This window comes from Hipposideros armiger, unplaced genomic scaffold (assembly GCF_001890085.2).
Source record: "Hipposideros armiger isolate ML-2016 unplaced genomic scaffold, ASM189008v1 scaffold_240, whole genome shotgun sequence".
In the NCBI taxonomy this organism is placed as follows: Eukaryota; Metazoa; Chordata; class Mammalia; order Chiroptera; family Hipposideridae; genus Hipposideros; species Hipposideros armiger.
The window spans coordinates 2,333,776-2,347,177 of NW_017731590.1; the positions used below are offsets into that span (position 1 = coordinate 2,333,776).

Below are 13,402 nucleotides of genomic sequence, written 5' to 3' on the forward strand. Positions count from 1 at the left end.
AAAACGACAGCAACTTGTCTGTTCCCCTTCCCCCAATTCCCCAGCACTGTTCCCATCCCCCCAATTCCCCAATTAAAAAAAATCTTTAAAAAAAACAAAACAAACAAACAAACAAAAACACTGAATAAAAAATTACCAATATCCCAGAAGCCCCACAACATTCCCCTCTGGACTCTACAACTCCCCGAAACAGTAATCGCTATACAGAGGCTATTTATCTGACTTCCAGAAGCAAGTTTATACCAGTTGTTACCTTCATTATTTGTGATATTTTTGGACAATGAAGTGAAATTAAGTTTTTTGAGGTCAGGGACAATATGCTATACATCTTCTCTCACTGCAAGAACCATTGTTAAATATACACTCTTATTCTATATTCCCACCTTGCTCTATTGTCATTTGACTGCACTTGTCTGACAAAGCCCCGGCTCTGAATGTCCCCCATCTGCCTTCTGTGCATCCCCACAATCCCAGAAGAGAGCATGCACCCTCTCAGACTGATGCCACCAAACGGCACTCTCCAGTCTCCACTGACCCCTCACTTTTGCCCAGCCAACCTTCCTTCTTTTTCCAGTCCGCTGTCTTCCATTCCTCATAGGAGCTACTTCAAGCCATCTACCCTTAATCAGACTTCCTACCCCAGCACTTCCCCCTTGGGAGCCAACAGGTAACCATATCATGTATATCAAAGAGAAAATTCAAGCCATCAGCAATTTGATCAATACCTTGTCTCCAAATGTACAAATAAATTTGCCTGCGTTCTCATCTATCTCCCTACTTCCCAGCCCTGAGGCTTCATTCCTGCCTGTTCTCTAAGTGATCCCTGTTTCACTTTGTCAGGGTTCATCTTATTTTATCAACGATGTCCTCTCCTTCCCTCTGTCTCAGTTGGCTCTTCACCATTTGGATTTAATTGTGTTGAAGTCCCTACTATCTTTCAACAAGATAATAGCAAAGCCCTATCTGAAATCCACATTGCACCCTAGCCACCACCCCATCTCCCTTCTTGCAACCAAACTTCTTCATAGAGGTCTTTGGACTCCCTGTCTTCAGTTTCTTGTCCCCTGCCTTCCTTCAACCCACTCCACGATCTCACTGAAGCTCCCTTATCAAGATTCCTGATGTCCTTATGGCTTAACTCAGTGGGCACTTTTCAGAGCTTACCTTTCTTAGACGTACCTGAAACTGGACACCATACCCTCTATCTGGAGATGTCCTCTTCACTTTGCCGCGAAGACCCCACACTCCTGGTTTCCCTTTTACCTTATTGATTTCTTCTAAATCTCCTTTTAGGGCTCCTCTTGCCTCTGTAAGTGTAGGTGTTCCTCAGAGTTCTTTCCTAGGCCTTCTTTCTTTCTCATGCTGCTACAACCGAGATTACTGTAAATTATATATATATATATATTTTTTAATATTTAATATATATATATATATATATATATATACATATATTTAAGTCTTTCCCTATGGTTTGGCTTGATTCAAATCAACAAGTATTGGAGCAATTGTTTTATGCTCAGATAATACGACATGTTTTAAAGTGGACCTTTCCACCATCAATAATAACAGCTAGAATTTATAGAATGCCTTCCCTGCCTAAGGCAAAACTATTTTCATATTTATTTTTCCTGATTATAAAATAATCCTTTCTCATGTAGAAAGTCTGAACAATAGTTTTCTAAGATATAATACGATATAATGCAATGCAATAGTGTGATTGACTATCCTGAGTTCTACTACCCAGAGAATACTTACTGTTTATTCTGTCATATTTCCTTCTAGATATACTATGTAGTCTCACACATAAACACATATATTATGCATTTTACATAGTTTAGATAATTATATTTTTCACTTATTTGTATAACTGTACCTTTTCTTGTGTCATTAAAATTATTCCTAACTATTTTAGTGGCTGTACATATTCTATCACATGAACATTGAATAAAATATTCACCATATCCACCTATTACTAAATATTTAGAGTTTTTAATTTTTCTTCTGCATTTTTCCATGATATGCAATCTTAAAAGTTGATTTACTAGGTTAAAGAGTTTCAACTTTCTGACTCTTAACACATTTTATCAGATCACCTGCTATATTAATTATATCTATTTATGTAGACACCAGCATCTGGGTTATTTTCAAAAAAGTTTTCTATATTTAAAACAATTACAAAACTTTGTAATTATTTTGACTTGCTAGTCTGTAGAATTAAACAAGGTTAAATATTTTTTTAAATTTTGTTTATTATTTGTATTTCTTTGAATCATTCCTAGAGCATTTTCCTTTTTCTATTTAATATTAATTTTAAATAGAGAACTACTAATAGAAAAGAAAGCCTCAAGGTGAGGCATTAAAGAGAGACATAGAGCAGAACTGGTGCTGGCAAACTTCCTTGCCTTTCTTCCTTTTCTAGTTGCAAACACTGAAAATACATGTTAGACTTATAAGATACGTAATAACCTTTAGGGTTTGTTTTGTGATGCCACCATTACCTACAGTAAAGAGTTTTGGAGCAGGTGGATAAATGATCTTTGTGAGTATAAGGAAGCGGGTGGGGGAAAATAAAGCCTGAGAAGATAATAACATGGCCTCTCTATGGTAAATAATCCATAGACAAATAACCAACATCTACTTCTTCATCCCACTGTATTACCACTGTTCACACCAACAAACACCTTCCATTTCTTAAGCCAGCCTAGTGCATGTGGATCTGCAACGTGAGTAACAAAGTACAAAACTATTTCTTCACAGCGAGGAGAATGAGAACTTGGAGGCAGAAACTCAACGAGTGCTCCCGCAATCTGTGACTGGTAATGCAAGGCAGATGAGCAGAGAACCCCCAGCTCCTAGTAATCCCACTGATCATCAAATCAATCATGATTCAGATGATGTGGAAGAGAGCAAGCACCCAGAGAACAACCAGAAGCCAGACAGCAACCAGCAACTCCTAACAGGATCACTCAATAGCAGATTTCTGGATGGCAAAGTGAGTGACAAATACCTGAGCTTTCCTTGGTAATTGACTAGTCAGGAAAATTGAGAGTTAGAATAGAAACAGATATATACAAACACACACGTACTAATGGTAATATATTTTGTATAACAGAATTTTTCTATCTGAAAATGAATTTTGAAATCATTTTGTATATTGCATTTTGTTGGCCACCAGTTGTGTTGGTCAACCTGTTCTATCTGTGGCTAACTCAGTGATGGTCAAACAGTGATAACTGTAACCATACATGCAAAGTTGGGGTGTGTTAGAGGGGGAGGGTCTGTCTGCTTCAACATTACAGGGAGAGATCATTTAATTTCAAAATCCACTGCAACCATATCTAGATATCAAAAAATGATCAGCCCAAAACTATCTGGATAGAACTATACATCATTGCACTCTGTTAAGAATCAACTAAACAATCTACGACAAACTGACTTGGTAATGAATCTAAATGATTAGTAATTTGTAATTAGAAAACAAGAATAGCAGCAATTGAAAACTGGATCCAAATCAAGACAAAAAATTCCTTGATAACAAACTACCATCTCCAAAAATTGCTGAAATTGCAATTAAGTGGATACATAGAGGAGTTTTGTAGTGCTGCCAATCATTAAGTGACAGCCAGGTATTTTAGTAGAATGCTGAATTAGAGTCTGCAATAAACACTAACATAACTATTTTTAGTTTATAATTTTAATAGTTTCTACTAGATCACTCAGAAACTAGCTAGTTTTTAGTCATATAAGAAAATAAAAACCTATGGCTTTGTGATCTTTCGCTCTTTGAACTCTGAAAAAATTATAATTTGGAGTGATTAAAGCTTACCAATGGACCTCAAACCACATACTCTGCAAAGTCTACTTGAACACTGGGGTCCAGAAAGAAAACTGACTTGCCCAAGAGGTCAGAGACACAGCCTGTGCTGGAACTTAGGCTTCCTAATCCTCAGTTAATGTCTTCTTTTGGCTTTCTCATAAGGGGTTCTTGAATTTAGGGTCTGGTTGGAGCAGACCTAATGTTTCTGCAGAAGTGAAAGAATCTATTATGAACCTCTGAAGAACTCTGAGTTTTTACTAATTTTGACTCTGGAATTCATATATTTGTTGTTGTTGCTCCCGAGCGGATGACCTTGGTAAGATTATAGTTATAAAATAAGTGCCAGATTGCTTTCAGGTAAATTTTATCAATTGCTCCTTGGAATTAAGCTGTGAGGTTATTTCTCTCGCTATGGTATAGATGATAAAACTGAGACTCGGAATACAGTGACTCAGAAGTATGCAAATAATATGTTTACCCAGGTTTTCTTTTCTTAATTTTTTATTGATCTTTCTAATCATGAAATATTATATACTCATGTAGAAATTTTGAAAATGGAAAGAGAATATAATTAAAAATAAAATGGAACTCAACTAAGGAAAAATACATCCATGCATAGATACAGAATGAGAATCATGATGTACGTATTCTTTGTTGTCCTGCTTCCTTTACCTCATATCAAGAATTCTCCCCCTGACTTCAAAAAATGTATCCTAACCATCAACTTTAATGACTCTGTGAGAGTCATCCTCAGAACTAAACACTTAAATAACATTTACTATGTGCCAGGCGCTAGTCTATGCTCTTTACATATATTAACTAACTTACTACTCCGAAATACCCAACGAGGTAGGAATGCTTATTATCTTCTGTTCATAGATGAAGGAACCGAGATACACAGAGAGGTCAAGTGCCTTGTCCAGATCATAAGGCTGAGAAGTGGTAGAGCCACAGTTGAAGTCCACGCTCTAGGCCCTTAATCACTAAACTGTAGTCATTCCTTTCTAGGGATATAACATGGTTCATTTAACTAATTCCTTATTGTTAGGCATGTAAGTCATTTCTAGGTTTTCTCTTATAAATAGAAATTTGTTTCATAACACTCCCCCTACCACACCAAGCTGCCCATTCCTGGTGCAGATTCTTCATTAGCCGTTATAATGGGCAGAATGTTCAACAGGTAAGCTGTTCTTGGACCTCCATCATCTGGGGTCTCCGCGAGCTCTGTAGTGCCAGAGGGAGATGATGTGCCCCTCCCCTCCCCAAATTCAAAGAGGTTTCTTGTGGGAAGCTCAGCAGGGCTAACACCCAGCCACCAAACACAGCAAGGCCTCATGAGAGGTGTGGGGCCTAATTGGTTCTGTCTGCCAAGTGTGTGGCGCTGGCCTGCCAGATGGCAGCCACAGTTGCCTGGTACAGAAGACCCTCATTACCACCCTGACTAAGTGGTAAATGGAATCCTGCCTCAGTAAAAAAGCAAACTAATCAGAACTCCTTCTAGGTCCCCCTCCCTTACACATAGATGAAAATAAGCTTTCCTGCCTGGGTCGTCATAGGCATTGTGGACTCGATGAATTTGCTCCAAAAGAGAAATTGCTGATAAAGGCTGAGCTAACGTGGGTGAGGATGGGCATGTGTGAAACCTTTTTCTAAATTACAGATCAAGTTTGAAGAGTGTCATTAGTAGTAGGAGGTACATAAAGCTGCAACTGGTAGTGAATCCATCATTGCATGTCTGTAAGAACAATATCTTGGAAATCAACATGTACAAACCTTCAATTCCCAAATGAAGACTGAGAAGCCCAGAGAGCTTAATGGTTTGTTCAAGGTCTCACAAGTGAAGAGCCTGGCTCTTCTCACTACCCGCCCTAGAATGCTTTTGTCTCCAAATTCTGCTCCTTGTGTGTCTTGGAAAATATATTTGTTTACATTGTTCCTCAGAATCATCAACCCTGCCTTCTCCCAGAAAATAAAAGAGAATGGGTGACTGGCAACAAACTAAGTAGCACGGTTTCAAAAATAAAATTAGAGTGTGCTTTTTGTATCTGGCAGCATGAAAATGAAAGGATTAGTGCTTTAATTTTAATAACTACCACAGTTGATTGGTAGTGTGTTCTTTTCAAAGCCCTGTTGCCTATTTTACCTCGCTTGTTCTCCATAATAGTCCTGTGAGGTAGGTGGAGGCACATGATGTTATTCTCATTTAATAGATGAATAGACAGATGTCAGGGAGAGTTTCATTTGGCTGTACATTGGTGGCTCACATTCAACACGTTCAAAGCAGAACCTTTGATCCTGCTCTTCTTCCTGTGGTCTGCGTCTCACAGCTCTCCCAGTTGCACCAGCAAGAAACCTGGGCACGGTTTCCTCCTCTTTCTCTCCCTCACTCTGATCTCCAACTAATCACTGAACCCTTTAAATTCTACTTCCTTATGGCTCTCAAAAAATTGCTCTCTTGTGTTTCCTCTGCCATAATCCTAGTCAGACCACCATTATACCTCAGCAGGGAGATTTTAATTGTTTTTCAACTGGCTTTCCTTTTCTATGCTTCCCTCTCTGTATTGGTCAGCTATTAGAATAACACTGTTGTGTAACAAATTGCCCCAATACTCCGTGGCTTATGCTTACATCTGTAGATGTGAGCTAAGACAGCATTTACTTATTTCACTTGGACTTCCCTAAGCTTGGCTCCAGACTGTAAATTGGGCTCAGGTCTGCTCTGTCTTTTCCTTATTGCTCTGAATCAGTGGGCTCTTCAAGGCAAGTTCTTCTCATGGCAATATAAACATTTCAAGAGGACAATGTCAACCACATCACTCAACCATAAGTACACTTTAAGCATTTGCTTGTGCCATATCCACTAACATCCCATTGGCCAGAGCAAGTTATATGGCAAAGCACACCACCAGTGAGACATATATGCTACCTCTTTTAGGAGGGACTTCAAAACCATTAATCGAGTGTAGTTACTACTCAAAACATTTAAAACTATTGTTTAACTCTCCTTGCCTAATATAAAATTCAAACTCTTTGACTTACCATTTTAACTCAACTCTGTCCACTCTCTACTTCCTTCCCATCCCCACCTTTCACTAAACTGAACTTTGGTTTCCCAAATAGAGTGCTCTTTCTTTTTATCTCCTATCCTTTCCCCATGCAATTCCTTTTGTATGAAATTCTCTTCCTTCCATCTTTATTTAACTCCCAGTTACACTGAGGTCTCAATTTAGATCTCAGTTCTACCAAGAAGCAACATTGTCAGATCACCAAGACTGAGGTAAGTGTCTTTCTTAATGTACTTCTAAATCAATCTGTGCATAACCCTGTAGCGGATGTTGTTTTATTATCAAAATAGGCTGTTTCCTTGTCTATCTCCTTCAACAAGTCTGTAAGTTCCCTGAGAATAAGAATTTGTCTTGTGCATTGTTGTTTCCAAAATTCTCTCTCTATGAAGTAACACAAAGCCAACACCTTATTTAATGGAGAAATGCTAGAGGCTTTCACATTTCAGTCTGGAAGAAGTCAAGTATATGTGTTCCTTCCACTTTTTCTTAACATTATGTTGGAGATATGAGCCAATGTAATTAAACAAGAGAAAACAATTATAGGTATAATAATTAGAAAACAAGAGGAAAAACTGTTTTTAGATGATTAGATTATACACTTAAACTCTCAAAACAGCTAAACAAACTACCAAAACAATAAGAGAATTTGACAAAACAATTATAACATCAATATACATAAAACAATGGCCTTCATATATATAAACAAAAACTAGTTAAGATAAAATGGAAGACACCATTTACAATAGCAAATAAATGCATAACAAAATTAACTAAATAAATAAATGCCTAGACATAAACGCAAGAAATGTCCAAACCTTTATGAGAAAAAATATAAAACACTCCTGAAAGATACATGAGTAGATTTAAACAATGGAAGGGCATGCTATGTTCTTGTACAGAAAAAATTAACATTATCAATCTCTATCAAAATTCCAATGACTTTTTTGCAGAAGTATAAAAACCCATCCTAAAATTCATATGGAATCTCAAGGGTCCCTCAAAAGCTTAAATAATCCTGAAAAAGAACAAAGCAAGAGGACTTACACTTTCTGATTTCCAATCTAATTGTAAAGGTACAATAATTAAAACAGTATCATACTGGCATAAAGATGGACATATAGACCAATGGAAGTCCAAATAGGGAGTCCAAAAATAAACCCTCACATAAACGGCCACATGATGCTTGCAAGTGTGCCAGATAAATCAATGAGGAAAAAGATGGTCTTTTCAGCAAATGGCACTGGGAAAACTGAAAATCCACATGCAAAATTATGCAGTTAAACCCTTACCTAACATCATGTACAAAAATTAACTCAAAATTGATGTGACTTTAATGTAAGCTCTAAAACTATAAAACTCTTAGAAGAAAAAATAGGGCAAAATCTTTACATTGGATCTAGTAATGATTTCTTGGCTATTTCCCCAAAGGCATAGGAACCAAAATTAAAAGTTGACAGGATTTCATGAAAAATTTTAAATATTGTGCATCAGAAGACACTATCAATAGAACTAAAAGTCAGTCCACAGAATGAGAGAAAATCATGTATCCAAGAAGAGATTAATATCCAGGATATTTAGAGAACTCCTAAACCCCAACAACAAGAACACAAACAACAGGATTCAAAATTGAGCAATGACTTGCATAGACACTTCTCCAAAGATACACAAAGGGCCAATAAGCCATGAAAAGATGTTCAACATAACTAATCATTAGGGAAATTCAAATTGAAACTATAGTAAGATACCAAGTCACAGATGCAACCCATTAGAATAGAGTTACAATAAAAAAATAAATGAAATGTTAGCAGGATGTGAAGAAAATCGGAACCCTTGTGCTCTGTTGGTAGGAAAGCAAAATGGTTATAGCCACTGTGGAAAACAGTATGGTCATTTCTCAAAAAATTAAATACAGAGCTACCATATGATCCAGCAATTCCACTTCTGGGTATATACTCAAAAGAAATGAAAGGAGGATCTCAAGGAGATATTTGTACATCCATGTTCATAGCAGCATTATTCACAGTAACTAAAATGGGGAAGCAACCCAAATGTCCATCAACAGATGAATGGATAAGCAAAACATATATGCATGCAGTGAAATATTATCCATTGTAAGAGAAATAGGGCTTTTCAAATAAGTGTTTAATGCTGTGTCTGCAAGTTTTCCACAACTACTTTAAAATAATTTTATTTATAAGCAATCTTTAAAGCACACTTGCTTACACTTCCAACACTTGCCAGTTCCAACACCCCACGAAGAGTTACTACATCTGTGTTAAATGTCTGTGCTTCATTTGCACCAATTACTTTAGGCAAATGTCACAAAACTAGCATTGCTTGGCAGTCATTTCACCTTATTTTGTCATCCCCAAGCAGTATTTTTCTATTCGAAGCAAAGCAAATGAGAGAAACCTATAGCATCAGGTTGTATAGGTACTCTGGCAACTCCTAACATCAGAAACATGGCCATGCTTGGTCAAAGTTTCCCATTTTATTTTCCTTGACACTCTTTAGGGACACTCTTAGATTTTGAAAAACAATATCCAGGGTGCTTTATATCACTGAAGGGACAAATCTAAAGCTCAGCGTGCACTTGGCCTGAACAAGACCTCACCACTCTGACACTGTGTTTCTCTATTTGTTCTCAAATGTGTTTTTACTGCTGGGGATCAGCAGGACACAAGACACTCCTCACCCACATAGCGTTCACACTCGATTGGAAGGAGATAACACAAAAAATAATACGTAATATAGTTTTAGAATTTACAAAATATTTGCAATACATTGTAACACTCATTCTTCACACCAGTCCTGGGAGTAAAATATATTTTCCCCTTTTCATAGGTGAGGCCATAAAATTTAGTCTGTGACATCTAGGCCAAAAAGATCTTCAAGGTGAAAATTATACCTGTCTTGCTCACCTGTGTCTCTAGTGCTGAAAATAAAGATACTCAATAAATAAACTTTGGTTTTTAAATAAGAGGAGGCCAAAGGACCCCTTGACCCCACTGGTAGGATGAAGTATTGATAAATGCTTCTTTAGAATACTATAATAAAGAAGTGTATTGAAATCTCAGAGGCAGAAAAATATATGTTGCTGACAATGGAAATATTTTATATTACAAGTAATTTTCAAAGAAACAATATGTCTGAAATACCTGAACAAATCTTTTATAGAATGAAACTTCTCTGTAGACTGGATGTGGCATCTCTATCATCCGAGGGTAACAGTGAAAAACAGGGTTCAAATCTTATCTGTACGATTTGCAAGGGAGTAAAATTTGAGCAATTCTGACCTCATCATAGCTCTACTGAAAGCATTTCCATGGCTCCCCCTTGCCCTCAGAATAAAGCACGGATGCTAACAAGACTTAAGCCTACTCGCCACCTTTCCCCCACCTCCTTCCACAGCCTTGTCTTTTGCGTTTCTCAAAACCTAAACTATGCTCAGAAAGCACCCATCTGTCTGCCTTACGCTCATGTGTGTATCTATGAGATTTTCAACATTGTTTCCATTCCTTGCACTCTTCTTTCTTCTCTTCTCCTCCTCCCTCACCACTCATTAGTATGTTCAAATCCATATCTAACTTATCTTTTAAGCCTAGACTTGAATGTCATTGCTTCCAGACCTGGACCACCACATCCAGGTTAGGTGGCCCTGGGGACTGTTCTGATAATGGCCCCTCTCTCCATCTTGCACTGTCACAGGTGCTTGCTGTGCCTCTCAGCTCTGTTAGTGCAGGGGTCACATCTATTTTGTTCCCTGTAAGGCCTATCACAGTGCTTGGCCCAAACTAGGTAAGCCATAAATATTTCTGAAATGAAGCAATAAAGTTCTTTGATTTCCGCAAGTCTCGGATTTCCAAATATAAAAGCTTGCTTATAGTACTTACCTGATAGGGTTGTTGTAAGGATTAAATTGAATGGCAGAAACAAAGCACCCATATGGTACCTTATACAGGGTATGTGCCCCACAAATAAGTCTTGTTATTTTTATGCCTATTCTAGAACTCTCCACCACTCCTGCTCACTCTGCCAACTCTAGAGAGCCTCCTGAGTTTTCCTTAAAATGCTTCATGACTATACATCATCTGTAGGTTGCTACCCATACTGGTAGGTTATTCAATATGACTATCAGCTGACTACAGACACTCCATTTTCAGTGAGTTCTTCTAATAATGTCTCCTTTCAATTACCTGATATTAAAAATAACAATATGTCTTTATTCATACCTGGGATTTTATTTTAATCAGTTATGGCAATCTGATAGATATAGAGACAACTGCCTTTGAAAGAAGAGTTTATTACTTACATTTCCGAGGAAAAGGGGGCATACCACACCACACAGAGCCACGTAGGGAAGCGTCAAGGTCAGGCAGGAGAAGTGAGGAGAAAGCACAGGCCACAGCCTTTATTGGGGTTCCCATGAGAGAGACAAGGTAGGACAGGATGAACAGATTAGGACTGGCTAGTTTCGGTAATTCCAGGAGTCTTTGTGCATACGGGCTATCCCTAGTTGTCTGGTATCTGGACCTGGGTTGATTTCAACAGAGGAAACATTGGCTTTGTGTGTGAGGGTGAGATAAAAGAGGTGGTTGGGAATATGGACTCAGGATTGGTTGGTCTGCATATGAACACTATGTTCACAGGCAGCTGTTTACTATCCCTAGGAATTAGGCCAGGAGGGATAGTCTCCTCCAGCCAGCAGGCCCCCAAGAGGTCAAACCATCATAAAATATAAAAACCATGATTAATACACCATACTCCGTGGCAAGAGGGAATGGGGTTTTATCATTGACCCTTGTTCCATCATTTATTCTATTATGACCTTTAACAACATTGTTCTTGGGATGTAATATTCTAGGCTTTTTCCTCTCTTCTATTCCATTCCTAATAAAGTTAGCAATTGCCTTTGCTGCCCTTCATGAACCTGCTGATTAGAACAGCCTAAGGATACCATTACCTCTAATAAGAACCTTACATTTGCCTATATACACCTTATGTTCTACCTATTTTTTTCTTTTTCACAGACACCTTCTTTCTGGCACAAATTAAACAGTAGTTGCTAATATATTTGTCAAAAATGCATTCATTACATAATGCTGAAATTGATGTCAAGCTTTCTTCTTTGGAGACTCAATGATCTAGTGACTACATGGGCTGAAGTCAATTGAAACTGGGAATGTGTTTTAAGAAATTGCTGGCTCACTCCTATTCTCCCTCCTTTCCTCTTTCTCTTCATCTCTCCCCTTCTAAGACTTACTACCGTTTGTCTTTGTTTCTTTAAAATTCCCAACCAGGCAAATATCCATTGCAGCTCTGTACCAACTGGAGATCAGTCCCTGTCATATATCCATGGCCTCCCAAGGAAGAGACTTAGAGACTGGTCCATGGAACAGATGGCACATGTTGGCGCTGACCAACTTGAGGTGTGTATGCTGAGAGTTGGTGGGTGGTTTCCTATTGTGGATTGTATATTTTGATGTAGCGCAGATAATAAAACAGCCTGAGAATGAACTGGTGGACAGCAGACTCCATATGTCTAATCAACTTTCCAGGAAGCTTCCCTGGGGAGGTTCACAGGCAAACCTCCAATGTCTCAACCAAACTTCTCTTCTTCCTCCCACCTTCCTCCTCCCAAATCCAATGGGTGTTTAAGATTGATTATGTGAGAATTTAAAATAACCAAAGAGTTATTTTGTAAAAGACAGATGATATACCTTAAAGTCTTCTAACAGAGTATGTACTCTGACATCACTTTCTTCTTCTCCTGGAGAAGGTCCTGAAGCATTGTAAACTAATAAATACACCCAGATTAAATACTTACCTTCGGGTGTTACTACCTGTCCTATTCTAGGTGAGGCCTGAAAGTACATGGTGCCAGCCCTGCTAGGCTTCTGCTTCTTTGTTTTGATCTTCAGCCATCTTATTTCAGAGCCAGGTTAATTTTTGCTATTGTTGTTGTGTCAGGATATTGGCCAGAGGCCAAGTGGAATGACAAAAGAAGATACTTTTCTTCTTGCCCTGGTCAGAAGAGAACTCAAGTCACACCCTTTGAGTTCTGGCTTATTAGATAAGCTTCAGAAAGAGCTGAAGATCCTGGATCCTATCTCTTCAGGATTTCTTCTTCAATCTCAGCTGAGCCGCCTCTTCTTGAAGCATGAAGTCCCTCTACAGTTACCTACAGTCAAGATCCTGTGCCAGAGATTCTCTAGGAGGGGCTCTCCTGAAACGGTATGGCCATCTTGTTCTTTTAAGTGTGGATTCCTTTTGTGCATTTTACTTAATCCACCAAAGTAATAGAATTTTTAAAAGGTAAGTTTTCTTTCTTGAAAATAACCTTTACTATTGACCCCTGAGAAACACAGCTTATCTGTATTCATATGTGGAAATCTCTAGTCAGAGTAGACCAGAATAGAAAACAGATTTAGGTCTGCTAGTCCTGTTTAATTTATCTTTAAAGGGCTTTCCTGTCCCAACTTTCATTGTCTGCTCTTAACGTTATTTGGATAGTTACAGA

At 38.1% G+C, this 13,402-nt stretch overlaps 1 protein-coding gene across 2 annotated transcripts in view; it reads left to right on the forward strand.

The window, feature by feature from the left end:
- The window catches only part of CUNH1orf87 (chromosome unknown C1orf87 homolog), a 76,101-nt gene that overhangs the window by 22,560 nt on the left and 40,139 nt on the right, over positions 1 to 13,402 (forward strand). For both annotated transcript variants that reach the window (XM_019655485.1, XM_019655484.1), the window contains 3 exons: positions 2,758 to 2,992; positions 12,183 to 12,311; positions 12,853 to 13,116. In XM_019655485.1, coding sequence (XP_019511030.1) covers positions 2,758 to 2,992; positions 12,183 to 12,311; positions 12,853 to 13,116 — 628 coding nt within the window. The remainder of the gene's footprint in view (positions 1 to 2,757; positions 2,993 to 12,182; positions 12,312 to 12,852; positions 13,117 to 13,402) is intronic.